The sequence below is a fragment of the Bactrocera dorsalis genome, chromosome 5 (genome assembly GCF_023373825.1).
Source record: "Bactrocera dorsalis isolate Fly_Bdor chromosome 5, ASM2337382v1, whole genome shotgun sequence".
In the NCBI taxonomy this organism is placed as follows: domain Eukaryota; kingdom Metazoa; phylum Arthropoda; class Insecta; order Diptera; family Tephritidae; genus Bactrocera; species Bactrocera dorsalis.
In genome coordinates this window covers 14946720-14973190 of record NC_064307.1, presented here as the reverse complement: position 1 = coordinate 14973190, position 26471 = coordinate 14946720, and the positions used below count along the sequence as shown (strand labels likewise).

Below are 26471 nucleotides of genomic sequence, written 5' to 3'. Positions count from 1 at the left end.
AAAAATAAATAAAAATAAAATAAAAAAGTATATAAAAAACTAAATAAAAAAAAAACAATTTGAAACAAAATCTAAAAAAGTTTAAAAATTAAAATATTTTTTTTTAATATATAACAAGGAAAAATAATAAAAACGAAAACACTTGAAAAAAATTACGTCAACAACACTATCCTCATCAAAATCGTTGTCATAAAGTTGACCACCGAACGTCGGCAAATCGTTAACATATTAAAACTGGCACTTTTCTTTCATTATCACACATTACAACAAAGTTTTTTTTACACAGCTTTTGTTGTTTGTTTACGATTAGATCACAAGCACCATAAAATCGCTATCTGTACTTATATGTATATTATAACAAAAATAATAATAATAAATAAAAATAGTAGTAATAAAAATTCGACTCACATTTACTAGATTCTCCCGTCGTATCTCATCGACTTCGTCGCGTCGTGAGATTCTCTTCTTCCAATCATCCTCTCCGCTCTTTTGCAGAGCCGCAAGCCGATCGGCGATCGAGCCTGCCTTACAACCGACTGTAATTGTGCGTTGATCAGGACCCATGACCTAAAAGAAACAAAAATAGCTTACATGAGATCTCTATTGGGTAACACTAACTAAACTTTGGAGAATTATTATACTAAGTATGCTACAATAATTAAATTCAGATTTAGAAAAATTCTCTCAACAATTACTCTTTCTCTAAAAGCGCTTCATTGAATGCTATGACAGTTAATAGTCTAATTCGACGAATTTGGTTGTAGCGACAGCGGAGGAGGAAGCCTGGTTGTAATGGTGGCAGAGTACCTTTCTCTCCGCAAATGAAAAATGAGGGCGTTTTTGTCAAATCGGCCCAATAAGTACAGGTCTATGACCCTTTTCACTTTCTTCAGGTAACCTTTGTAATTCAGACCTTTTGAATCCCTGAAAACTGTGATCGTCATCTTTTCGGTCAATAGGACCTTTTCTTTGCAGAAGGTTCGCCTATGAAATCCATTATTCCAACTGTTTATTAGTTTCTCTCAGAAAAAAGTGGAACGGTGTGAAATCACATGATCTTGATGACCAATAGACCGGCTGAAGACGTGAAATTATCTGCTCACCGAAGTGTTCTCTCAACAAATCCAATGACTAATGAGATGTGTGGGAAGTGGCGCCGTCTTGTTGAAACCAAATATCACCGAGATCACGGACTTTAATTGCAGACATAAAGTAGTCGGTTATCACAGCGCGATAACGGTCGCCATTGACGGTTACGTTCTCACCGAAATTATTTTTGAAAAAAATGTGAATCTAGGGTTTCTCTTGATGAAATTTCAGCTCTTGAATCTCTTCAGGTTGCTCTTCGTCTCAAATGGGGTAGTTTTGCTTGTTTACATACCCATTGAGTCAGAAATGGGCCTCATCGGTAAACAAAATTTGCTTCGAAAACGTCGGATCTTCTTGGGACTTTTCAAGATCCCATAGAGCGAACGAATGTCGCTTGGGAAGGTCCATCGGCTCATCAGTTCTTGAATATTTTGTACGTTTTCAATTAAGACCTCAGTCCAAGTTGCTGCGAGCGGCAACAAATCCACTCTCCACAGTCTTTGTGTACACTCTCAGCTTTCTTATCGAAAAGATGGGTGCTGCTGTTGCAAATAATATGCTTAATAGGCCAATTATGTTGACCATAAATTAAGCGAAGTGCGCGAAACACATTCTTTACGGATTGTAAGTTTTCAGAACAAAAATGACATGACACGACTCACGCATGATCCTTCAAAAAAGGATATTGAAAAAAGTATCCGTTGTAAATCATTGGTATAAGATCGTGAGGCAAGAAATCAATAGACGCGGCAATCAAAAGAAAAAAATTGCTGAGAAGCTTAAGGAAAACAATAAGTAATAAATGTCTATGGAAGAATTAAGTTTTTAGGGAATGTATATGTATCTATCAATATGTCGTTTGAAAGTAACCACACCCTTTATTACAGGATCTGAGGCTCTTTTGAACATGAGGCTTTCCCATCAGTGATTATAAGCTTTTCTAACACGACTAAAATTTTTTTCCAACGGCTGATAGTCAGTCACAAACTTCGTATTGAACAGATTGAATACGCAAGAGAAACTAAGAATTTCTCAATCATTGAAACAGATAAATTTTCCAATCGTCATGAGCTTATAACAGCTCTCACACCAACACTAGTGCGCTTAAAATGAAGCGTACATACATGCAGATCGGATTTCCCACTTCAATTTTCCGTTGATACAATGATGACTCACCAAAACTTTAATTTTCATTGTCTCATTTTCTCAGTGCTTCGATATGGATCACTGAATTCACATTTCAGAAGAATTTTATATGCAATTACGTAGGTAACTCGGTATTTTTATTGGAGTACGACGCACCAAATTTAATTGCCACTGACTCACACGCCGATTCACTCACCTGTGTTAAGCTGCGACGAAGACCGCCTTGTAAGAATGCCGGTAAAGCTGTGGGGTTATGCGCCTGCGCGGCCTCACCTTCTGCTTGCTCTTGTAAGTTTTGTACGCTTTGTGCGTTCGGAAAGTTGCTGCGATTTGACTCGGCGGCGGATTGATGCTGTACACCTGGCTGTAATTGTTGTTGTTCTGGTGCCTTGTCTACATGCCGCAATTTAACAAAACCGCCGCTACCGAATGGTGGCAATTGAGGGCCAATGCCAATGGGTAAGCCGGCGAGTGGAGGTGGTGCAGCGGCGACGATGTCAGAATGACTTTTACTTTTCGCAATGAGATTGGAGCTGCGGAGAAGAGAGAGAGAGGGGGAAATATGAGATTTATTATAAATTTGATAAAGATTATGTAAAAGCATAAAAATTCATGGCAAACTTCGGCAAATCGTGAAGTTGTGTAACAAGATAGTCTAGCAGACGGAAGACACGCGAATGTGGCGGCTAAAATGCGTGTCGAAGTCGTTAACACGCAAGCTGGCGAACAATTTTCCGGCAATAAATTTAAAAAATATTTTTTTAACTGTCTTTCTCTTATTTTTTTTGTATTTTCCTCTACGCCACCAAAGACCGGCGACCGGCTGGGCGAGTTGAGCCAATGATGCAATGCATGAGTAGTTATCAGTGGCTATATACCCGCGTATGTATGAAATAAACCCCAGCGGCAGCGCAGAGTGCAGCGGCTAACTACTTCCTTGTACGCCCCAAAACGCCGAGGCGGCCGCGTGAGGAGCGCCGACTAATGAGCAGCGCTTACAACTGGGAGCGCTGTCTGTGATTAGAGCTGCAATCATAGAAAATATCTACTTCAAAGCTGTAAAAAGACGTCTGCAAAGATTGTTTACTAGTGGCCTCTAGAACGCATTGTTGTTGCTGCAGAAGTTAAGCTGTGCAGAGTAAGCTCTGCGCTGCGTTTTAAGCCCTCGAGCGCTAAGCAGTTGAGCGCAGTTACTTTCCCAGCTGCATAAACTGCATTTGATTCTATGAAACGAAAAATGCAAGAAACAACAATAAAAACAACGCGAATGCGGAAATCGTGACCATGCAGTATCTATTGTGTGACGGCTAAATGGGTCTTACGCGCCAAAGGGAAACTGCTCTGCTTTAACAGACAAAAGGTATAGAAGTATGTACTTATATCGGCTGTCTAGCTAACATCCCTGCAGGAAAAAGGCGCAGTTGGACAAGCTGTGCCTGAGAAACTATTATACATACTTTCCGACTTGCTCAGAACTGGTACAAAACGAATACATAGTCAGTCAGCTGTCAACTTTAAGCAACTTTTTCCAAATATTTGACTAACACACTTTATTTTCCACTAGAAAGAATTTAACTAGTGTAAAAAGTAACTAGTTCTCGACTAATATTTATTTGAACAACACCATCACTGATCTTGAGACCCGGCATACATTATTGGATAATATTCGACCGAATAGACCACATGCAGCACGCTGTGCGGAAAATATAGCAGCCGTAGCTGAGAGTGTCCACGCAGACGGTAGAGCGTCGATTCGGCGCCGTTCGAAGCAACTCGGACTGACGTATGGAACGACATAACGCATATTGTGTGAAGATCTTGAAATGAAAGCCGCCCGACCTTCTCAAGAGACATCGCTTCGCTCTATGGGCTCTTGAAAAGTTCCAAGAAGATTCGGGGTTTTCGAGCCAAATTTTGTTCAGCGATGAGGGCCATTTCTGACTCAATGGGTATGTAATCAAGCAAGATTTCCGCATTTCGGACGAAGAGCAACCTGAGGGATTCAAGAGCTGTCATTTCATCCAGAAAAGACCACGGTTTGATGGGATCTGTGGGCTGGTGAAATCATCGGTTTGAAGTTTTATATAGTATAAAACAAAAACACTTGTGCATTTCATCATGCACAAATTTTACAAACCAATATTTTTCCTAGAGGGCATTTATCACCCTCCAGTGTCCTACTGGGTATTAAACTCACATCGCACAGCATAGAACTTTCACATTGATGAACTGCCAGTCAGTCAGGGAGACTAAAAAAATAAAAGACTGCAAAAATTCTAGTCTCGACAGCGAATTGTAGGGAAAGTAATGGCATGACGGCTCATAAATAATATCGTAATTTTTATGACTGTTGCATGAAATTGAACTCAAACTAGAGTGCAATGATAATTTAAAGACGTGTAAGCAAGACATTATAACTGGAAATTTTGTGTAAAGGGCAAAATGTTATCTTTTTAGATTTGCAACACGACAAGTTCGCTCAATTGCGCGGCTGCCAAGAAATTATGTGATTTTAACGGTGATGCGTGACGCGATATAAAGAATTTTAACGCTCATGACGAGATGATTTGGAACTTGTGGTTCTATGGTGTTAATATTTTAGCTGTTATACTTTGGAGATGATTTTCGAAAAGCTAAAAAGATTGAATTCTTCAGGTTTGTACTTGTTTTTATCTGTTAGTAGCTATCTGATCTCTGAACTTTGATCTGGCTCTAAGGCTATGCACTTGAGAATTTTTTATTATATTTTGGGCACTTCGATAAATAATTGCATTTATTTTAAATATAAATAGAGTTTTCATACTGTTTAAAAAATTTTTAAAAAACTATTGATTTTGGTTTAAAAAACCTTGAACTTACTTTTAAAACTTAAAGCTTGAATCCCAACAATATTTGATTTTCCAAAAAATTAAATTTTTTGTTTTAATAATTTTCTTTACACTTTTACTAAAACACAGGTTTCAACACTTATTTGCATCACATATATTCGCAAAATCAAAAAATCACACTTTTCTAAAGTAAACAGTAAGTAAACAGAAAACACACTTGTTCTTTCACAAAAAGCGACGACACAACTGCTTCGAACAGATCACGACACTGAACTTAACTCAGAAATGCGCTCAAATCACAGGTAGACTTCTAAAGACATATCCTTTAAGCGTAGTGTGCATCCAAAGACCGCGAAGACTCTATTGAATAGCGCGCTAAAAGAGTAAACTCCCGCATAATAGCGGAAAAACAAACGATTTAGCACGAACCCTAAGAGCAGGTAGATAAATATTCGTGGAATAGTTTTCGAAATTTGATTGTCTAAAAAATTAGTGATAATTAATATTTGAAGAACAGGATTTAACGACTATGTATCTAAATGCACGAAAACAACAACAACACGACGGACCAAAGTGCCGATAATGATAAGCAAACAAATGCCTTTATTTTCAAATTTTTTGCTTTTGAGCAAATATGTGTTGAGTTTACTAAACGTAAGTGCCATAAACTGATTATCAGATATGTAAAGAGGCTTCTTTTTGACAGCAAGATACATATCTACAAACACACACACACATAAATGCAAGCAATGGCGCTCCTCAACTGATTTCTTTACTTTTTCAATAAATTGTCAATTATTTGAGGTTAATTGATTCTAGCAGGTAGCAAGCTAGATATTTATCTCTACATAAGCTACATAAGCTTCTATGCATGCATACAAATGTATAAACATTATATAATATATAGTTTTATCAAAAAACTCAAGCCTATGAATGGTATAAAGCCTTCAAAGACGGTCGAGAGATCGTTGAAGACATAACTCGTTCTGGACGACCTTCGACCTCTTCAACAGATGAAAATATTAAAAAAGTGCAGGATATGGTGCTTGAAAATCATCAGGCAAGTGTTAGAGAGATGGCAAGAGAGCTCGACATTTCTCGCGAGTCCGTTAGAATGATTTTGATGATAAATTGAGAATGAAAGGCGTTCTATCCCGACTCGTTCCGATGAAGCCGATTTTTTAAAAATAGTACCGTAAACTGGTCTCTTTGGACAAGCTTGATCGTACGAATTCCGATCCCACATTCAGTTATAACTGCCGATGAGACATGGATTTATGAGTTTGACATGCAAACAACTCAACAATGAACAGTATGGAGATAAAAAACAAGCCGAAACAAAAAACCCACACCAAAGACGCTCAGTAATCAAGGTTAGTTATATCAAAATATATCATTGGCCCCTAGAAACATACTTCTATGATAATATTAAAATCGATTTATATTATTCTCCTACGCTGCTCTTCATTTAAGCAAAAAATCGTAAAACAACAACTATGGCATGACCACGACAGTTATTATCGCGTGTCTTTAATGCATTTATTCCAAAGTTGTTTTGGTGAACGACATTAAATTTGCCAAGAGCATAGAAATGAGTAGATAAAAATGGTGAGACGCCCACAAAATAAAATAAAAGTGACAAAAATGCTCAAACACAAATGTGAGCTTACATTTTCAAGGTCGCTTGCAATCATCCATTTTAATTTGCTTTTGTATAAATTTTCACGTTACCGAATTCCCAAAAAAGTAATTTTTTGTACTATTTTGTTACCGTTACCATGTTACGGTTGTTATAAATAATGCATTTCATTGGGTTTCGTTGTCAAGTTCACTTTTGTGTGAAAAAAGAAAAAACACAAACAGATACAGAAAGGTAAATGCATAAGAAAATTACTTATAATAAATGAAATAGAGCTGAACTTTCCGATCTTGAATCAACAGAACCCAGAAGAAACTTCGAATTAGAGAGACTTCGAATTATGGAAGGAGTTCGAGCTGTGGAGAACTTCGAGTTATAGAATATATATCGTCACCTGAAATGCAAAATAACGTATCATCAAAAAATTCGAAATTGAGTGTCTTATTGATTACGCTTCACTACTTCAAATTATATACATAATTTTAAATATGTTCAACATTTTCTGGTTCTGCGGTCATATATAAACCAGTTTTAACCAATATTAATATTTTGTTTCACTCATGTTCCATTTTATTCCGTGTTTCATTCATGCCACTGTAAATTTCTGAAAATGTTGTTACGTTAATTTGCATTTCAGGTGACGATATATACATATATTAAAAAGAACTTTGTAGATACTGTGAAGAGTATGGAAGTGAAGCAGGAAATTAGAAAAAAAACACTAGTTAGGAATCTCTGGAGTTTACATTTCTAAATCGATGGAGCTTCATTTTGTACTCTGAATTTTGCTGAACGCTCAAGAATCGCTTTCTGTCACACTTTTCAAAATCAAAAAATATTGGGTCGTTCACAAAGTAATTTTATTTCGTTTCAACAGCTGATCTTATTGCATTTTTTCGCAGCCAACTTCACACTAAACCGCTTTAGGTTAGCTTAGTCTGGTAGGCCAATGAGCCACGCATACTTAGACCAGTTTTGGTCTTTTGCGATACCAGATGGAGTTCAGTTACTAGGTCCATAAGGAGTAATCATCCTTTAGGATGCCTGTGCTGAACGACAATTTTCACTATCGATACCTCCTCCAGTGTATCATGCCTTGGCGACCCCGAATGCTTACAGCGTGATCTTGCCAATGCGGGACAGGTGCACAAGAGATGCTTCATTGTTTCCTTGGTACTCTGCTCTAGACATTTCCTTCAGTCTTATCGATCTGTCAGCCTCATTTTGCGGGCGTGTGCCGCCACCGCATAGTGACTACCTAGTTTATATTCCGATCATGTTCCCACAGTCTCTTCTATCGACCGCTTCACCGTTATATATTTATAAAGGTGATATAGTTAGGCTTGTTTGTAAAAAAAATTCTTAAATTTTTTGGAGCAATCTTTGTTTGGTGGAATATCGAAAACAACATTCTTGCCATATTTTAATATTTTACGAAAATTATGTTATATGGACGGAGATGTTCACTGAACACATGCCAAAATTGTTATGTAAATTTTTGTTCAGCAAATTTCGATCTTCAGGATGCATTTCGAGGAGGGACTCTTGAAGCCGAGGTGGGTAACATAAAGACGTTGGCCGATGCAAATTGTCGAATAACAACTTGAGAGATTGCTGAAAGATTAAATTTGTCTAACGTGATCGTTCACAAGCAGTCGAAACGTCTAGAAATAATTTCAAAGCTTAACATAAGGGACCTTCATGTTCTCACGGAACGAAATTTGCTTAGTCGCATTAACGACTGTGATTTGCTCATTAAACATCAAAGAATTGATCAATTTTTGAAGCGCTTTTTTTACTAGCGACGAAACTTGGTGTTTTTTCAAGTATGTAAAGCACTCAAGCTCGCGGTCTAAAAAGAATGAACCAGCTCAAACCACTTTCAAGGCCGATAATCACCAAAAAAGGTTAAGTGTTTACAATATTTGGTGGGATTTCAAAGGGTTCGTTTATTTTGGCCTTCGACCGAAAATATCATGGTTAATTCCAAAGTGATCAGTTGGACAAACTCAGTGATGCTTTCAAACAGAAGAGCCCGGAATTGATCAATAAAAAGGTGCAGGGATTCTCCAGGATAATCCGAGACTTTATACCAGGTTGATGATTCGCCAAAAGTTATCGTAGCTTGAATGGGTTGTGCTATCAAATATTTTCAAATATTTTATGCGCCATCGGATCCTTTGCCATCTTTCGGGCGCATAAAATATTTGAAAGATGGCAAAGGATCCGATATTTCAAAAACTACTGCAAATGCTGAACCTCAGATTTCAACCAAGTTTTATTCCAGAACAAAATATATTGTTTTCTATATGGCTTCTTCTTCTACCTTAAAAAAGGTTATTTTATCGATTATAGCATCGGATTACAGCATTTCAACATTGACATTACCTTGTCCGCAAAGTGCGAGAACGATGGAAATGTTCTCACCTGACCTATAAGGAAACGAAATTCCACAAGTAGAACAGGTAGGTTCTCTGAAACTTTCTCTAGGAGTAGAAGATTCTCTGTTTACTAACTCTAAGTCGTTTTTTTTATAAAAGCAATAACCCAAAATATTTAACTTTGCAGATTCTTTCACCTTTCCTACACTCACATAACCTCTCTTAGCCAACCAGTGAAAAAATTGCCACGTGACCCACTTCCACAAACCTTTATTCCCTTCAAATTAAGTCCTGCTAAAGAAAACGTGAAGAAAGTAAAAGAGAAAAACGTTTTTCCTTCATTTTCAGTCGAAGGCAGTCAGTCAGTCGGTCGCTGGCACATTGATGGCCGGTCACTTTCGCATTTAGCGGACAGTTGACGTTTTTGCACGATGATTGCTGGCAAAGCCGACTGACTCCTTCGCCACAAGCGCATGCAGCGCGAAATCACATTATTTACATCGGCGTTTCGTATTCCCTTCCGCGGCAGTGTGTTGTCACAGCGCGACTTGGGTGCGCATGCGCCGAACTATGCGCCGTAAATTGGCCGCACACACACACACACCTCGACGAATGAAAAACTTGTTCGGCGACAAACTTGTTCCGCACCAAAGTGGAGTAGGAGGACGACGAAGGTGACAATGCTGACTGCGTGACACGATTTCGAAATGTGGCATTAACAACGGCCATTCGACAGCGGTGAACTGTGCTGGTGACTGGTTGATTGAAAAAATGCAGTTTTTTCTTTGCTTTGCGCATGCGCACAAGTGGAAATGCTGAAAAGTTGTCGCCATTACAAGGCGCAAGCGATTTTTGCAGCAAATGCAACATCGGTTTATGCATTAGAGCGGATCGATTTACAGGGAGCTAAAAAAAACGGAAAATTTTCGTGCGTGCGGGAAATTTTTTGTGGTTAATTCTGAACAACTTTGCCTAAGAGACTATGTATATATGATTTACACATTAGTGCGGGTCGATTTACAGGGACCTAAAAAAAAACGGAAAATTTTCGTGCGTGCGGGAAATTTTTTGTGGTTAATTCTTAACAACTTTGCTTGAAGACTATGTACATATATATGATGTACACATTAGTGCGGGTCGATTCACAGGGAACTAAAAACGGAAAATTTTCGTGTGTGCGGGAAATTTTTTGTGGTTAATTCTGAACAACTTTGCCTGAGAGACTATGTATATATGATTTATACATTAATGCGGGTCGATTTATAGGGACCTAAAAATAAACGGAAAATTTTCATATGTGCGGGAAATTTTTTGTGGTTCATTCTGAACAACTTTGCCTGAGAGATTATGTATATATGATTTATACATTAGAGCGGGTCGATTTACAGGGAGCTAAAAATATAAATTAAAAACGGAAAAACCGCTAATGCGAGAAATGTTGTATGGTTTATTCCGAAAAATTTTCCCTAAACCCGGTTTCGAGTCTGCGATTTTCAAGGCAAAGTTTGTTTAGGGATCATACAAATGTGTTCCTCAGTTTTTGAGATATCTAATTGAAGTTTAAAACGTAGTTACATTTTTATATTATATTGATCATATTGATATCGGAATCGGCCAGATCGGACAACTTTATATCTACCATACAACCGTTTATTCAGATTTTTTAAACTTCACTCAAAAAATTGCTGACACAAAAATAATCGACCCGCACTAATATACATATGCACATATGTATATACAAATATATATACATGCAAACATACATATATACAGACATTTATCTTCGTCGAAAATGAAATTTGGGTTAAAGTCAGCGCCGTGTGGCAGCAACATTATGACAATTTTTTTTAGACGTGCCACTTTTATTGCGACAACAAAATTTAATAGCTTGTGGCAACTCGTTCATTGTGGCTAACTGACAATTTGACGCGTTGCACTTGTCAAGCAATTAAGCCATATTTTGCACATATTCAAATAAATTGCATAATTATATTTTGTATGCACAGGCATACGAGTTTTTCTGCCTGCCTGTGTGTGCAACATTGCGTTGCAGCTTGCCAAACTCGCTTTTCCGTTTGAAAAGTGAAATTAATTGTGGAATCAGGTACTCGGTGCAGCATTTTTGCATGCCTCGCTCGTTAAGCGCTTAGATGACATGCCAGATGACAGCGCAAAGAGGACGCGTTGAAAGCCACGAAACCCGCTAGTTGGGGCCAGCGACAAAGCTTATGTGTGCCAAATTGCAAAACAAAATTTTGTTTAATTTTTATTTAATTTCATTCATTTTTTACGATATAAAATTGTATAATTTTTTTTTTAACATTTTTCGAAATAAAATTGTCGTCTCTCAAAACCAGCGCCAAGCAGGAAGACTCCAACGGGCTGCAAGCAATTTGGGCCCAGTTAGTGGCACAACGGCACAGCATAGTCGTTATGACGACTAAGTGATAGTCAGCCGCATTGCTGGTAATCGATAGCTATGCTGCTGGCGGCTTTGTGGAAAATTACACGAAATTACAGTGGAAGACGCTCGCAAATACGGGAGTGGCTATTTACAACAATTTGCGTCAGCGGCAAGCGCAAATTGCCAACCGCAAAACCACAATCACCGCGCAGCGAACAGCAAAGCCAGCGTTGAAACAATGAAATCAAGTAAAATTGCGTTCGAAAAAAATCGATGTGCCTCAGTGAATAGCGGAAAATTACGCGCTAGCGACGGCACAGTGTTTTAGGAGAGAGATAAATAGTGTTAAATTTAAAGTAATAAATTGAGCGAACGGGAAAAGACACACAAATGTCATTCATTCCTTACAATATATGGTGTGATGGATGGCATTAACAGGTGCTACTTCAGACTGATTAGGCTATTAAGAAGTAAAGTCCTTTCTCGACGAACAAAAACCAAATTCAACAAATCATTCATCATCTCCGTCCTGCTACATAGTGCAGAGGCATGGACGATGACAACTTCTGATGAGTCGGCGTTACGAGTTTTCGAGAAAAAGTGTTCTTACAAAGACATTGGCATGTAGTTCAGCGAATTAAGAGAGAGCAGCTACGCTGGCTAGGTCTTTGCATCAGAATGGATGAAAACACTTCAGCTCTGAGAGTGTTCGACATAGTACTCGTCGGGTGAAGCGAGGGAAGAGGATTCCTCCACTCAGTTAGAAAGACCAAGCGGAGTAGGACCTGGCTAAATTTATAATCTCTAATTGGCACCAAACAGCGAAAAGAACAACCAACTGGCGCGCTGTTGTAAACTAACAGCGGAAGCGTCGCCTACACCAATAAAGAAGAAGAATGAGGATGGCATTATCCCATTAAACCACTGGAACAGGTACAATGGTCCTACTTGCTGGGGATTACGGGCGCGTTGAGAACTACCTGAACAAAGGCTCCGGAAATTATACTCGATACCGGCCCAATACACAAAAAAGTGAAGTATAATACAATGCTTGTGGCTAACCGACTGTTGATTTTAGGACGTTGAAACGAGGCTCGGAGTCACTGGTTCTGTGATCAACAGTTCCAACGGTGATATTTATATATTCACCGACAGATCAAAAGGTGATATGAGAACAGGGGCGAGTTTCTTATTTAATAATCCATACAGAAAAGGTAACTTAAACTAAATGGCCACAATTGAGTATTTCAGGAGTAGTTTTCTTCCAAGCAAAGAGGGAGGAACTGGACCGTAAGGTAACTCGGTTAATATCAGTTGTATACCCAAAGCCAAAAACACAATTCCCTTCCCTAGACCATTCAGCCGTTAAAGTGTGATTTGAGCAATTACGGTCCTATAGGAACACCTCAGGTCATGGATGATGAAACGCTTGAACATTATCCCTGCAAAAGCCCAGCCTCCAGCCAGCTGTGTTGGGATATCTTATACGGCTTCCAATGACCCAACTTAAATAGACATTGGGCAGCTTGTGTGGAAAAATCAGGGTTTCAGGTTAGAATTGCTGGTATCACCAACGAATTTAAAAAAAGAAAACCGTCCTGCTTATGATGGGACCGATAAATTTAAAAAATTACGCTATAAACCGATACCTCACTCATTCACTAACCGTATTCGCTAGGTTTGTCTCCCAATAACGGGCTTTTCTCTGCCAGACTTAAAAGGTGACTTCAAGAAAGATTTCACTCAAGTGTAGGGATCGAGCTGAAAACAAGCACATATTTTGTGACCATATTTCAGATGCAGCTTTTCTCCTTACGAAGTGGAAGCTTTACTTTTTTGAACCGGTATTGAAATGGTTCTCACAGCTTCTTCCCTATTGTGGATGGAGATGAAGTCGATAATGATCTTCATTCATAAACTTTCATTGTTTTATTGTCCAATACCTCAACCAAAGTATGAGTCCTTTGACCAATTACCGAGTGTCTCAAAGAAGCGAGAAAGGTAGAGGAAAAAGGTCGCATATCCTTACAGTTAAAATATTTTTGGCATTGGATAAAAATTTTTAAAAATTAAAAAAAAGATCATTGTTTGTATGAAGTTTACACAAAAAAAAATATCGGTAATAACTAACAACTTTCAGACTTCATTTATTTTTCATTTTCCCCCCACTTTTCCCACACCTTGCACCACTGTGCTATTGCAATTTCACTGCGTCATGATTTTGCCAGTTTTAACCAGCAAAAAAGTGACTAAAATTTTTTCCAACCAACACAACGCTGCACGTGTTTATGCTAACTGATAGTAATCGCCTCGACTGATGGCAAATCAATGGGTATTTTAATGATTCGGTTAAAGTGAGCAAACATGGCCTTAATAAGCATTAAGTGACATGCAACACAAGGCACATAGAAAGAAAACACTGAAGAAAAACGTGCAGCATGGGTGTGCGCCCAGCAACATATAAAACATACATACACACATGTTGGTATGTGCTTGCAACGCCCACGCGTCAATAGCGCACAGGAAGCAGCTCAGGTGAGGCGAAAAACGCTTTGAATTGCTGGGACCACATTCGGCTTTAATTGATTCGCTAACTGACAGTGTGACGCTAATGATAGCAGCTTACGACGAGCAGAGTGCTAAAAATAGTTGCATTTGTTTGTATGTATGTATGTATGTATTGTAAGTTGGAAATTCGCGAAATAACTCTGGTGGGTGTGGCGGTGATTGTGTTTGATTTAAAACGTGAAAATTTGTTAGTCAACAAACACAGAATGGCGGTAATTTGAATAACGCCCTAATGGATTGTGCGGTAATTGGGTAATGAGCGGTGCCGGAGGTGAGTAATGTGAAAATTGCGCACAGAGTTTTTCACACAAATGTACATTGTGACAAAAAGGTACGCGGAAATTGTAAATGAAACTTAAAATATTTAATTATTCATGAATATTTTCAAAGTAATCCCCACCAGATGTATTACACTTATGTAAAATATTTTTCCGGTCCTCGAAACACTTCACTTTTGGGATGTCCTTCAGCTCCTTTAGCGAATCTTGTTTCATCTCTTCGATTGACTGAAAACGGGTTCCACGGAGCGGCAGTTTCAGTTTCGGGAACAAGAAAAAATTCCAGAGCCAAATCTGGTGCATGCGATGACTGATCGATGGTATTCATCGCGCTTATAGTTTTAAATTCGGTCACAATCGTACTCTTAAAACAAAAATCAGCTTTATCGGGCCGAGTCGATCCTGAACGCAGTTTATACCTAAAATATCCCCCAAAATCATTTGAACGGACTCGCGAGAGATGTTAAGCTCTCTGCCATCTCTCTAACACTTGCCTGACGATTTTCAAGCACCATTCACTTTTTAATATTTTCATCAGTTGAAGAGTTCGAAGGTCGTCAAGAAGGTGGCGTGTTCTTTTGACCGTCTTTGAAGGCTTTGTACCACTCGCAGGTCTGTTTTGATAAAACAACATTATCAACGAAGAAACACAAAATTTGTGATAATTTTTTTGACATCAAAGGCATCGTCCACCATGGATTTGTTCCTTCTGGGCAAACCCTCAAACGAAGGGTCAAACGAGTCCGACAAGACATCGCAGCCGATAGGAAGTTGCATCACGACAACACCCCGGCTCACCGCCTTTCTTGTGAACAGCCATCTAACCAAGGCCGGCATCCCAACACTTCAGCAGCCGCCCTACAGCTCAGATGTGGCCTCACCGGAATTTTTTGTTTTCTTGCCTGAAAAGGTCGACTAAAGGCAAGTATTTTGAGACGACATAGGGGTTCCAAGCAGCATGCACCTCGGCTCTCAAGTAGGGATGGCAAAATTGGTTACAGAATCGATTCTCGATTCTGACTATTTTTCTATATTTTTCGATTCTAAGAATCGATTATTCGGGGGCAAAAATCGATTCGTTCGATTCTAACCGATTTTAAATTAAAAGGACAAAAATTTATTTAATAAATCACAAGGCATAAATTGAATGGATAATTCAAATCGATTAAATAAAACACAAAAATAGTTAAAAACAATTATATTGTTTTGTTTAAAAATAAGGTACAGGGAACATTACATTTCATATAATTTTTTTTTAAATATTTCAAGTTGTTTAAAGAAGTTTAATAAAATAAGTTTTTAATTAAATTTAAAATAAGTAAAAGAACAATAAGCTAATTGTCAGTTTAAGAAAACCATACATTTTCGGGGACAGATCTTAAAAACAGAAGCATATTTAAGTGATCTGGCGTTAACCGGCTGCGAATTTGATTCGCAGTTAGCCCAGTATGCGAAAATAAACGTTCACAAGGTGTTGAAGTCGTAACAATTGATAAGTATTTTCTTGCAATCCTCGATACGTGAGGATACTCATTTTCGATACTTTTCCAAACAAGTAATGGATCTGGTGTACTACCTCTATCTTCTATCGGCCGATTAATAAATTGCCTTAATTCAATTGGTACTCTACACGCTTCAGTAAATTTATGGTAGGAAAGTTTCTTGACCGTTTCTTAAGCGTTTTTTTATATGAAGTTTTTACAATTCTTGAGAGCTGGATACTAAGCTTATAACTGGAAACTGGTCACTTAATTAATAGTAAAGTCGAATGTAAAGAATCGATTCTTAATCGACTCCGACTACTGAAGATCGATTCCGAAAACTCGAGTATTTTACGAGAAAACTCGATTCTCGAGTAGAATCGGAATCGAGTTTGCCATCCCTACTCTCAAGGCTATTCTGGAGACTGCCTCCCGTGACGCTTTGAATGCTTGGAGATCGAGCTGGCAGCGCTGCATTTACGCAGAAGGAGCCTATTTTGATAATCTTTAAAGAATTGTAACGGTTGTTTCAATCATTTTTTTTAAATCGACGCAGTCCTTTTACTTTCCAAACAAACCCTGTAAATTAATTTATGAGGTTAAGACCGAAAGAAAAAATCGTAAATTTATGCAAAAAGTTCTATGAAACAAACAAACTCGCTTTGGCAAAAACTTTGACAAAAACATCAAAAAAAAAAAAATATTCAGTTCACCCGCCGCCAAGTGAAAAGCGTGAAATAGAAATTTGTAAAAATGTAAACCAACTATTTGACACACAACTTGCCACCCACTCAGGCATGCAACACGCGCTTTTCAACCGACTCACACAACTAGAAACCGCACCTGCTGGCAAAAATTTACATATATACAACTACATATACATATATACATATTTACAAATGCTAATGGACACACTTTTATTTTCACAATCCTTTCTTCTCTGCTTCAGCTGTGTTTTCGCCACACTTTGCTGCACAACAACAATAAAAGTAAACGAAGCGCGAAGTTTTCATTTTCCACCTTACATCACAGCACAAGCCCACCGGTCCATCACTCAACGCAACTAATGTGCTAACTAGCCCACCTGTTAAAGTGTTATGCAATGAATTTGGTTTTCTCTCTTTTTTGGTAGAGCAAACATTTGTTTGTTGTTATTGTTGCTGATTTTCATTTACTTGCACTGCACCCACGCTTGTTGCCGATAATTGCATTTACACTAAATTAGCACACATTTAGTCAGCATGCGATTTGTGCACACCCCCCGTTCCCCGGTCTCCATATAAGTATTGAAAAATTGGAGTCAGCTTGTTGCAACACATAGTGTTAAGTGTTAGTATGTGGCAAGCCACGTTCATGTGGCCATAACTGCACGGATCTGGTGCGGTGGCTGCGAAAGTGTTGATTTAGCACCGGTAATTGTCGCCTGCAGGCGCCGTCGGCTGTGACGGTGTTGAAGGTCTCTCGGCGTTAACAAGAATTCTTGTTATAATATTTTTTGGAAAAAAATATTGCAGGAAAAACCATAATTTAGAAATTATTGTGTAGAAAATTAAAATATGAATCGAAATAAAATTGATAACATCAAAGACTTTATAATACATAAACTCTTCTCCAAAAAATATGTAAAGTCCTCCAAATTCATTCTGACTCGTTATAACGGGTGATCGAAGCACTTTTCAATAACAGATCACGCGTGAGTCGTGTCAACCTGTCATGTGATTATTGTTCAGTATTGTTGGCATTTCATCGTGAGTTTCGCATAAATCAATGGATTTATTGACAAAACACTTCGGTGGGCAGACAATTTCACGTTTTGGACCGGTCGGTTGGCCACCAAGATCGTGTGATATCACACCGTTAGATTTTTTCTTGCAGGGATATGTAAAGTTTGAAGTCTATGCGGACAATCCCGCTTCGATTCAAGCCTTGAAGCTAAGATTCATGCGTTATCAAAAATTGTACTGAACGCATGGACTACCTGAGACGTAGCCGTGGTCAACATTTGGAAGAGATAATCTTCAAAAAATAAACGCCATAGTTTGTTTGTTTTTGGAATGATAATGAACGTTCCTCATTACATTTGAGGTTTATGTGTTTTTTTTTAAGTAGGGAACTTCGAAATGGATCAATGTAAAGCGTAAACTGTAGTGGTGGCCAAGTCAGGATTGACGTTCAGGAAGGTTTTGATGTTGATGTGATTGCAAGCGAATCATCTACTATGAGGTGCTCCCCTGCGGTTCGGACCTCTACCAAATTATATCGTCTGATGGAAGCACTAATCCCAAAGCACCCAGCTTTTAAATAAATATCCATCTCATAATGTGGATCTGATTGCAAGTGATTAGGATTTGTTCCTGCCTACGGTGAATGACTTTACTGTTGAAATATTCGCCTCAAGAGAAATTGATGAAAAGTGATAACTACCCGTTGCCAAGAAGCTTGGGGGAAATTGACTGTCCCATTAAACTTATGCTGTACAATAGTTGTGGTTTGGAGTACTGAACAACATAGGTAATCGTAAGAGAATAATTTTGGAACTGAAGAAGTAAAATGCTATCGCCAATAAAAGTGTTACTTTATGATTTTTTACCCAATAAAAAGTCTAGATGTATGATAGGTGTTCTTCAGCTGAAATCTTTAAGTGTAGAGAATCCAAAAAATTATCGAATTTTTCCGGAGACCAATGATATCAATTTTGGGCTTTTCCAGCAAACGTTTATAGTAAATGCAGTATATTAAATTAGATTCTGGACGGAAATTACTTAGTATTTGATAGAACTTCTTGCTTACCCTCTCTTAAAGACTATTCGCTTTTGAAAGAGTATTTTTCAGTTCACTTAATTATTCATTGGTTTGTTTTTTCTATCGAGAGGCTACATCTTTTTCAAAACTTTCGAGGTCTTCAGTAAAAATTTTATACAACTTATTGAAAATTTAATCGAGATAAAGAGAAAAATATTAAACAATACGAAATTGCGCCAAATGCAAAAACTAAAGTTGCACTTTAATAAAGGCGACTGAAATGCTAGTTAGCAAAAAGCTGTTTACTTTGCATGCTTTAAGTAATAAACTAAACGCCACCAAAATAAAAATGAAGTAAATAGAAAACAAAATCACAACAAACACTCAGCGATAACTGATATGCAAAACAAGCTGCATCCTCGCACGCAATTGGGTGCAATGCATGTAAATATCTGCTTATGCACGTGAGTATGGACCCTTGTAGTCGTACAATGATATCATTACCAGACTTACTGCTAACAACAGTTGTGCAATCAGCCGGCAAACGAACAACGATTCAGCGGTATGGAGACACACACAGTAAGCGAAGTTCATTGGTGCTCGCTATCTACCTTGCAGTTGCAACGACAATCTCTCCCCCCCAACACAACTCACCACACTCCCTGCTGCCACGACCCTTTAACGACCCATTATTGGCCGACCACTACCCGCTGGCTAGTCAATGGCCCACATAGCTCTCCAGCTCCTCAGCGTTAATCTGCAGTTGTTGCTGTTGTTGTTATGGGAACTTCTCTGCGTATTTTTTGTTCATTAAGCTTCGCTTTTTCCTACATCTTTTCCGAGAAGGTGTGCCCGATAACACAAGCAGTGACGCCGAACTCAATACCCTTAGCAACGAGTCTTTAATTTCGCTCTGGATTGGAGCTTGATTTTTTATTTTTTCCTCGAACTGTTTAATTCCACGTTACATTCACTGTACTGTGTAGTGAAATCTTCTCCGCTGATTGCAGAAGTACCAGAAGTACATGGAAAATGCATGAATGAATAATGAGTAATAGTAACGAGCGTTGATTGTCAGGCGGATAGGATAATACTCGTACTTGCTTTGCTTTGCTTGGTCTGTAACTCGGTGTGATAGTGTGTGCGGACCTAAAGCGTTGTAATTGAAGGGTATTAATGACATTGGCTTGCCACATGGGGCACTCAGTTGAGATTGGTACTTGGATTTAGCTACTAAAAGTGGAGAGAAATTTGTATGTTCTCTTGTATGTAGTATGCAAAGTTGTTTACCAGGTTTTTTTGGGAGAGATTTAATTTCAAAAAATTATTATTTTTATTGTTGAATGATTGCCACATGAGCATCCCGTGGTCGAAGATTTGAAATTGAACCGAAATAAAATCATTTATAAAAGCCAACAGTAAGTATGATAATTTGATTTTATTATTAATTTGATACAAAGAGGCTGCGGATGAACGATTAATCTGTTTTCATCGCGGTTAAAATTACAAAAAGACGTCCCTTTTGCAATGCAGGAGGCCAAAAATGTTATGCTTCTTAATCAAAGCTATCAGAACCTCCGCGGCGTGATACACAGATGGTACTAGTAGAATTAAATGCATATGATTTTTAGTTAGCCCTAACCTTAAAAAGATTAGGTAAGTTTGAACGAGGGGGAAAATCATGGAAGACGATAAAGGTTGTTACCGACGAAAACATCAAAAAAGTCCACTAAATAATTCGGATGACCGTAAAGTGAAGTTGTTCGAGATAGTAGGCACTCTAAAGATATCAACTGAAAGTGTACACCATACCATACACGAATATTTCGGGATGAAAAAGCGCTATGCAAAGTGGGTGCCGCGCGAGCTCACCTTTGACCAAAAACAATGACGAGTTGATGATTCGGAACAGTGTTTGGAGCTGTTCAAGCGTAATAAAACCGAGTATATGGGTCTCTATATGACAATGGATGAAACAAGGCTTCACAATTTCACTCAGAAGTCTAATTGCCAGTCATCGGATAAACTGCATATGATGAACCCGTTTCAAATCATGGAAAAATGCAACAGTCGGCTAGCAAGGTTAAAGCGTCTGTTTTTTGGGTGGCGCATGGAACCATTTTTAATGACTACTTTGCAAAAGGAAGGTTATTGTACTGTATGAAGGTCGAAATTGCCGAAGAACGGCCGCATTTGAGAAAAAGAAAGATTTGTTTCACCAAGATAATGCACCGTGTCCCAAGTCAGTGAAATCGATAGCAAAAAGCCATGAATTGGGCTTCGAAATGCTTCTGCATCCGTATTCTTCAGATCTGGCCACCAGTTCCTGTTCTCAGATCTCAAAAGAATGCTCACTGGTAAAAAAAGTATCGTCAAATGAAGCTTAGAGGGAGCTGTGTTGAATAAAAACAATCGAATTTTGCCAAAAATTGTGCGCCTTTTCAATTGGCCTATTCAGTAAAATGGAGGTAAACTTTTCACTCTGGTGTCAAAAGAATTATCATGTTGCCATCCATTCCAAACTTTGCCAAAGTGACGTCAGTAAAACACTAAAAAAAAGCTGAAATTTAAAATTGTTGTTGGCGCTCTTTCGAAAGTCATGTGATGACCTAGCATATCTAAGCGTGTAAATTCAAATAATATTTGGTGACCAAACAACTAGTTAGTCATGAAGGTTTTCTTCATTTCATTAACCCTCTTTTTCATTCAAATTTTATTATAACTACTATAAAACCAGCCGGAAGCTCTATCACATCTTCCGAATGAAGTTGTCGTTCCCGCTTTCATGGAGTATTTTTCTTATATCTATGTTAGCAAACAAGCGCGCAAAACCGTTAAATAAGCCGCACCTTGAACTTGAATTTGCTGACATGTTACGAAACAAAGACTAGCTTAGCGTCACAAATCTGTCTTACACTATGAGTTGTATTTATTTTTCTGCTACAAGTATTTACATGACTAAGTACATAAGTATTTTTTAACATTTGCTTTGCAGTATTATGTAAATACATTTAAATTTCAAGGTCAGCTAAATCTCAGAATGTGAAGTTCAAATCTTAAAGCAAATGCACACTTTCTTATAAGGTAAAGGGCTTACTTCTGTGTTAATAATTATGAATTTATAGTATTTAAAAAATGCTTTGAGTTGTAGTATTGAGTGAGAGGAGTTACTGAAAAAGTGTCGATAAACGATATAACGATTGAATCAAGTTCGAACTTGGAACACTCCTCTGTAAAATTTCACACCTAAAAAATTACCAAATTTCTAATTTTTCTACAAAGTCTCCACTGATTGATGTAAAACTATCAATAAATAATTCTGTGATCTACTCATCTGGGTCGGGTCAGTTCGAAAAGTCCTTCAGTTTTCGAAATATCGATCTGAAATTTTGCACGCGTCCTTTCCTTCCCGAGATTGGACCACTATAGCTTTTAGATGCCATACAAACTGACTTATCAGAATCAAGTTCTTGTATGAAAAACTTTTTTATTTGACAAAATATACCGACCAAATTTGGCACGAATTATTGTCCAAGACAGTGCTACGACCACCGAACATATTGTTCATATCGAACCATAATAGCTTATAACTCTCATGCAAATTGAACGATCAAAATCAAGCTCCTTTATACAAAAGCTGATTTCATTGAACAAACTTTGGCTTGGATAATTGTCCAAAGCAATGGCCTAACCAAAACTGCTACTAGATTTCCAAATTAATATAATTTTTTTTCCTTTTTCCATAAGCCACCCTGTAATATTTCACCTTTTCAAATCCACTTATTCAAATCTAAAGTTTGCACAAAATCACTTAAAGACTTTCGAGTGCCAATTATGGGTCCCAATAGTGAACTCTTGATAGTTAGTGCTTTAGTGCACTCTCATAACTAATTGCCTACAAAAGTCAACATTGAAATAGGCCTTGGCAGTTGATCTTTGTACCACATCTTCTTCGGCCAAGCTCATTTCGTTGCGCGCGTTCATCTTCACCAACCAATAACAAATCAAAAGACAATCAAGTCGAGCTTTGTAAGCGAAGCGCAAGCTTAGCAAATGAAAAATAAATAATAGAAAAGCAAAGCACACTGTGCTAAAATATACATAGATACTGCAAAGCAAAGGTGTGTGCGCGAATGGCAAAAGCCGCAGGCGAAAGAAACGCAACGCTGTGCTGCGCCGTGTGGATGAGTCGTGATCGTGGGAATTCGCCAAGCGGCGGCTTAAGTTTCCATTGCACAGCTGAGACGCTTTAATTGACACAATGAATGAATGGCAGTACAATTTGTATGTTTGTGTGAGAGTGTGCGATTGAATGAGGTGTGTGCAATGCTTGGTAATATGCGTGGCAGCCGCAATGCGTTGACACTGGCTGACATTGAAAAGATAAACGCGCAGACGCGTGAGCGATGCGCCGTCTTCGCTTCAACTCTTGCTCACTTACGATTTCAACAGCAATTGCAGCAACATGCGTAGCAATTACAACAGCGATGGTGTTGCTGATGCTGCACAAAGCCACAAAACGCTTGCTGACTATCGTTGGCTATGTTGGCTACAGCGTGACAACAATGAATTGACAGCAAAAGTAATTGCTGCTGAGCTGAGGCTGCTTTGAGTCGAGTTTTTGCTCTCAGATTATTGGCTGTTCACTTATTTTTATCTCAGTTAGATGATAAGTTGCTGTCCATTTGTTTTATTTCTTTTATACAATGATTATATTTAGTTTTTGAGATGTTTCTCAATTTGTTTCTAAATGGTTTGAGATGATGAGCTCGGAATTAATTAGAACCAATCGTAGTCGTAGTATTAGAATACGGTTAGAGCTTAACTGCGAAGTTCTTATATATCTAACTGAACAGCGGTCTTTTCTTTATACAAAAAGAGTAGTCAAATATCGAGGTACAAGCCGGTTTGCTTAATTTCTGACGGTGGCAAACCCGGATTGCTTAATTCGGTCTTTAACGAACAACTTTACCTCTTCAACTGAGCTTCGTCTTTTTGACGCCACTCCTGGGGGTTTTACATCTTAGTTGGGTAAAACCACTTTCGAAAAATCAATGGATTCCTGGAGCTTTTTTGAATGCTTCTTATTGTTTGCGGGTCAGCAGATAGGCAGCACGACGCTTCTTTGCATACCTAGCTTTTGTTCAGTAGTCGACCTTAAAAATGGACCATTTTTTTGGCAGATGGACTACTAGCAATCTCTCTTTTGCCATCTCCTATCCCCCGCTGTTTTGTAGCCAGACTCTGTTTGCTAGGCTTAGTTCGGCTGCCGCTGTTGTTGTTGCCTTCCTGGAGTTGGACCTAGCTGCAGCTACAGTACTAAGCTAGCCCTTGCATCTAGACTAAGCATAGCTTTTGTTTATGTGCTGTCTGTCTTAGAGCTCCTTAAGAACACTGTCCTTTTTTCGGAACAACTAGTTTCTGCCGGCTTTTTTGTGAGAGCTTCGGACTTCTTTGAGGTTTTATTATTTTCCTTAATTTGGTTTAGCTATTGGACCAACGAGTGTAAAGAAAAACAAGTACACTTACGCTTCCCTAAGTTCCGTTCGAAACTGGGCTATTCAAGGATTCCCGGCCAGGCTGATAATCGGCACATTTCGTACGACGCCTTGGTCCAATCCCTTTTTGTACCCCCTAACATGGTAAGACTTCATATTTGAATGCTGAATTATTGAGAAGCAACGAACATCAAAAAATAAGGTTAAACCTAAACTGGATCTATAGTTTTATGCTACAGTCGCGACAAATCTGGTATCTATTACCAGTCGACTCTCTAGTGGAGAATTCATAGATGGATTTTTGCCGAACATCTAGATATATGCCACCTATATTTAGCAATTATATGGCTCCATGCTTGACTTTCCGTAAGTATTTTACTAATCCGAGACATAAAAGATGGTCACATTTAACGTAGCGGATCATCAGGGTTTTAAAAATGGTAGGTTCTCAGCGTTCATATTGCATTTCATAGGTTCCGGTATTGCCCTGGGTCAAAAACTCGCCATTTTGTTTCCAAAAGTCTCAACAATGAATGAGATGAGAAAGTCATTTGGTTCCTAAACTTCTTAATTCCTTTTGTTCGAACAGAAATCCTTCAGATACACTCCAAAAACAAAATTGCGGAAATTGAATGATTAGTTACTTTCAGTTTTCTGATAATCTTATAAAATTTACTTTGGAAACCTTTTTTTTTTGACCCTTTCATTATATCCATAGTGACTACGATGCAGGATCGTGCTTAGTTTTAGCTTTAATCCATTATTTAAAAAAAATTTTATCTTTAATGTTGTTCTTTCTGTGCCGATTTTTATGATCATTTCTTGTTTTGCTTTTGCTGAACATTTCTTCTTCGCCAGTTTATTTTGACTCACGTCATTTAACATCTCTCAAGATTTATATTTTATTTTGCTGCGCTTGTTCTCTTTTTGCTGCCATGTTTTCAATCATTTTTTTTACACTTTGTTTTTGGTTTGCGTTATGCTTTATTTTTGCCCAGCTTCGACTGACTTTTATTGCTGATACTCGTATATTGTGCTGCATCACGTCAAGCACTTGAACTGCAAAACCGCAACTGATATTAAGCGCGTTTTCTCGTTTATTATGTTTACTCATGCGTAGTTTACGGTGCTTTGTTGTTGTACGTGTAGTCATTTGCGATCGTTTGACTTTTTCGGTTTGATTTCTGCTTTTGACGCTGTGCTGTGAAGTCGTCACGCTCAAGTATGCCTACCAACTCTGGGGCCAACTTTTGGCTTTCCGGTTTATTGGTCAAATGCCATTTTCGAAATTTATGATTTTGGCTGTGAGGCACTTTGAACTAAAGGTTTGTAAAACCTTAGTAGAAATTCATTATTCGTATTTAAAGTTTTGTCGTGTAATTTTTATTGTTTATTTATTGTTTTGATGTTTGCTTATTTTTTATTTTTTGCTGTTTGTGTTTTATGTTATCTACTTTTAACTTATATTATTTACAATTTTTATTACAATATTTTTTACACTTTATGCCGCTGTTTCGCTTAATTCAATTACAATGTGTCGGGGTTTCCAAGCTGCAACGTGATTTATGCTTTTAATTATTTGCAAATTTCACAGAATCTGTTGTGAGTTATTACTGAGTTACTTAAGTTAAGTGACATTATCTGAATTTTAAGTGATTATAGCCTACTTTGGAATAAGCTTTTTTAATGCAAATCTAATATCTGATATTTAAAATTTATTATACCCTGAAAAGGTTATATTAAGTTGGCCACGAAGTTTGTAATACTCAGAAAGAAACGACGAAGACCTTACAAAAATGAAAAGTCTCCGGCTTACCGATTTTTTTTTTGTCGAAATTCGATTATTTTTCTATTTAACATAGTTCCTTTCAAGGGAGATACACTCATTTTAGCGACGTTCCAACTTTTCGATAAAATTTTTGTAGTATGATTTGTTCTTCGATTCCAAATAGACCGCAGTTTCGGCGATCACTTTACATTCGACGAATATTTCTTCCCAAAGAGCATTATTTTGTGATCTGAGAACAGAAATAGTCGCTAGAGCCTAGATCTGGAAAAGCATTTTCAGAATATTGTAACTCAAAAACCGTTTGAAACATCGACTTAAAATTTTGGTGTGTTATTTTTAAAGCCTACCTATTGAAATAGTTCACCCTATGCTAAGGTGTGTCCTTTAGTTCAAAATAAGCAAAAGAACAGATTAACTATAACGTATATGAAAAATTACCCTAAACTCTATCAGAAAATTACCTTAAACTCTACCAGAAAGTTACCCTAAACCCTACCAGAAAGTCGGAAATATTCAACCACATCCGTTTTCCCGACAGAAGTAGATCTGAGGCGAAGATCTGCGAAGACGCCAGTATTATAAAAATATTACATATTCGTGGAAAGTTTTGTCACACTACAACAACAAC

General features: G+C 37.9%; 1 protein-coding gene across 18 annotated transcripts in view; it reads right to left on the bottom strand.

The window, feature by feature from the left end:
* LOC105227966 (supervillin) overlaps positions 1-26471 on the bottom strand; it is a 454663-nt gene that overhangs the window by 51537 nt on the left and 376655 nt on the right. For all 18 annotated transcript variants that reach the window (XM_049458894.1, XM_049458881.1, XM_049458883.1 and 15 more), the window contains 2 exons: positions 2432-2768; positions 409-567 (listed from right to left, as the gene is read on the bottom strand). In XM_049458894.1, the coding sequence (XP_049314851.1) occupies positions 409-567; positions 2432-2768 (496 nt within the window). The remainder of the gene's footprint in view (positions 1-408; positions 568-2431; positions 2769-26471) is intronic.